This window comes from Pygoscelis adeliae, unplaced genomic scaffold (assembly GCF_000699105.1).
Source record: "Pygoscelis adeliae isolate BGI_AS28 unplaced genomic scaffold, ASM69910v1 Scaffold443, whole genome shotgun sequence".
Lineage (NCBI taxonomy): Eukaryota > Metazoa > Chordata > Aves > Sphenisciformes > Spheniscidae > Pygoscelis > Pygoscelis adeliae.
In genome coordinates, this window is record NW_008824447.1 from 205,461 (window position 1) to 208,848 (window position 3,388).

Consider the following 3,388-nt stretch of genomic DNA (forward strand, 5'->3'; position numbering starts at 1 on the left):
TATCCTGGGCTGCATCAAAAGCAGCGTGGCCAGCAGGTCGAGGGAGGTGATTCTGCCCCTCTACTCTGCTCTGGTGAGACCCCACCTGGAGTACTGCGTCCAGCTCTGGAGCCCTCAGCATAAGAAAGACACGGACCTGCTCGAGCAGGTCCAGAGGAGGGCCATGAAAATGATCAGGGGGATGGAACACCTCTCCTGTGAAGAAAGGCTGAGAGAGTTGGGCTTGTTCAGCCTGGAGAAGAGAGGGCTTTGGGGAGACCTTCTTGCAGCCTATCAGTACTTACAGGGGGCTTATAAAAAAGATGGTGGCAAACTTCTTAGCAGGGCCTGTTGCGACAGGACAAGGGGGAATGGCTTTAAACTAAAGGGGGGTAGATTTAGACTAGATAGAAGGAAGACATTTTTTTACGCCGAGGGTGGTGAAACACTGGCACAGGTTGCCCAGAGAGGTGGTGGCTGCCCCATCCCTGGAAACATTCAAGGTCAGGTTGGCTGGGGCTCTGAGCAACCTGATTTAGTTGAAGATGTCCCTGCCCGTGGCAGGGGGGTTGGACTAGACGACCTTTAGAGGTCCCTTCCAACCCAAACTATTCTATTCTATGATTCTATGACCTGGACTGGACATCTAAGGCAGTGCTTTCTAACCTTTCTGTCTCAGCCACATGGCTGTTGCTGTCTCCTCTTTCTCACTTCCCACCTCAAGCCCTGTGTCCTTGCTCCCTAACCACCCATACAGGAACACTGCCTCTGGAAGCGATCATCAGTCCCGCTTCCCAGGACTTCCGCAGCTCTTATGCAACCCAGGTTTGCCCACCACTGTTTGAGGCTGGGTGGAACTGAAACTCTTCGTCATTGCGCTCTTATACATGCACAACCACCTCGGTGCCAGATGTTAATGTATCTTCTAATTTGGTCTCTCAGATTAAAACTTCCTTATTTCTTTTGTGGATTTGGGTTCCAGCATTTACATTCCGAACAGCCACTGGCGAGATCCTGATTCTTCCTTTTGTACAAGGCAGGACTCAGGCAAAGCATGTTCTGTCCAAAGGTAATGACCCAGCCTGCTGCTGACACGAACACTGCACCAACATCAGCAATCTTACAGTCCATTCTAAAATGGCAGTGAAAGTGTCTGGAATAAATCAAATACAGGTTTCTACATCACCCTCTGTAAAGTTTAAAAAAAAAAATATATAGTATAACTAACACACACACACACACACTCTCCTTGGTCAAGAGGGACTGCAGTACCAGCCCCAAAAATATCCATGTTTGCTCTTCTCCAGTTTAGTGGCCTCCCTATCTTTCTGTCCCTTCTGCTGGAAACAGCAGTCAGTGCTGCACGCATCTAGACCCCAACCAGTAGTACCCAATAAAATGCCAAATATTTGGCACATTGGGCTATCATAGTGTCCCCAAGTTCTAGTGGTTCCACATGTTCCAGAGTCCTCATGCAGTAGACACAGACAAAAAAAAAAAAAAAAAAAAAAAAAAAGGAAAAATGCGCACACTAAAAGTGATGTTACATCACCTCTAGTGATGCCTGCAAGGCAAAGTGGCTGCCATATCTTCCCAGCAGCCATGCATGAATCAGTGACACTCAGACCAGCAGTGCCTAAGCTCTCAGCTGTACAAGACTACACCATTTCTTCCAGTAGCAGAGAGGGCTAAATATCCCAGCTCCTTCCTCTCTGTCATAGCAGGTCTACAAGACATGAGCAAGTGCTGCAGCCAATGTACACATGCACAGTAGGCCACGAAATTTTCAAGAAAACATTGGCTTACTGAGTGTCCACTACACAGCACATTCACACAAGTTTGCTGACCCACACTGTTCCAGAAAGAGGAACCCAGGAGCAGGCTGCTTTTACCAAATCCATTCATGAAGGATGCTCCAAACATCTTCCTTCCTAAGGGACTTTCAGATACCAAGGACACTGCACAGTGTCCAGAAAAAGAGGTAGCTAGAAGCCAGGCTACAAAAACCACAAACAGTTTTTGGTAAACTGTATGTTTGACAAATATGATTTGAATCTTCACTTCCCTTTGAACAGAATAGAAGGAACAAAGAATGGGTGCAGGGGAAGAAAGAAAAAAAAAAAAGACTGGGAGGAAAAGAAACAGACAGACACAGTGGGAATTTAGTAAGTCCACTGATATAAAGGGATTTTGTCAACACAGGGCTTAAGGACCCATGCAAGCCTCAGTCCACGCTCCCCCCCATCCACCCCCAAAAACGAGAACAAAATCTGCTCTAGGTTGGAAATCCCCACAAGATATCTTGATTTCAAGCAACTGAATCCACACACAGGTAGCTATGACTCCGAGAGAGTAACGCACAGATGTTTTTAAGAGCCTAGAGCAAAACTGGAGACTGCGGTCCATTATGCATTAGAATGTAACACGGCACCTCTCATCAACCAGCGGTACAGGGCAAGCTGGCATGCTTGGAGCTGTACTGTCTCCACAGTAGATGGTTCCGCTGCAGAGACCATTTCTAGCATACTTCTAAACCAGTTCACCCACTGTTTAGAAGGCTGAGAATAATTATGAAAGAACAAAAGAAAGTAAGGTTTAAAACAAAGGGGTAGTGAAAAATATGGACAGAAACGTGAACTTCCGTAGGAACCTCAGGACACACAAAGCACATACTTCATTAGGTACCAAAAAAGGCCTTTAAAAACAGAGGAAGAACAATCACTTACCTTTCAAAAGGGGCTGGAAAGTTGGAATTTCCTGCAGTTTTATGACATCTGGATCATTGCTGACATTCCGTGAGGATTGCGTTCCCGGGGCTACCACCACAATGTCGTCCATTTTTGCTCGTTGCTTGGCTGGCGATGGAGATGCTGGAAGGATACGGAGGGGAGGGAATGATCAAATTAATAAGCAGATTCCATCAGAATTTAACCCTAAATGAATGTTACCATGTTTAATGTAGTAAAGATACATTTTCTATAGCATGAACACATCTCTGAGATCACTCAGGGACGGTACGCTCCCTTCACACCCTCTCTCTGTGACTCTATTACGTTCAGCATTTTTTTTCAAAATCAGGTAACAGTGGATGAAAGACATCTTGCCTTCTCACTCCACAGATAATCTGACATGCTTTTGTTTTAACGATGAAGGTAAAACCACCAAACACTGCGTATTTGTCAGTGTCCCACCGCAGTAAGGCTCTTTTATATTATTAGGTATCGTCAAAGGAAAAGTTCGGTTCAACAGCTTAATTTCAAGTACATTTGGGACACTTGTTTCAGCATTGTACGTTCCTTGCTATCACTCACAGGGAGATATTCAGGCGAAACACCTGCACCACTGACACCCTCCCCGCTACTCTCCCCCGAGCTCTGCACCCTGCTCCCTCCCTCCCACGCCCCGCCAG

At 46.2% G+C, this 3,388-nt stretch overlaps 1 protein-coding gene across 1 annotated transcript in view; it reads right to left on the reverse strand.

The window, feature by feature from the left end:
* LOH12CR1 (loss of heterozygosity, 12, chromosomal region 1) overlaps window positions 1-3,388 on the reverse strand; it is an 82,357-nt gene that overhangs the window by 73,782 nt on the left and 5,187 nt on the right. The window contains exon 2 of the mRNA XM_009321023.1: window positions 2,706-2,849. Coding sequence (XP_009319298.1) covers window positions 2,706-2,849 — 144 coding nt within the window. The remainder of the gene's footprint in view (window positions 1-2,705; window positions 2,850-3,388) is intronic.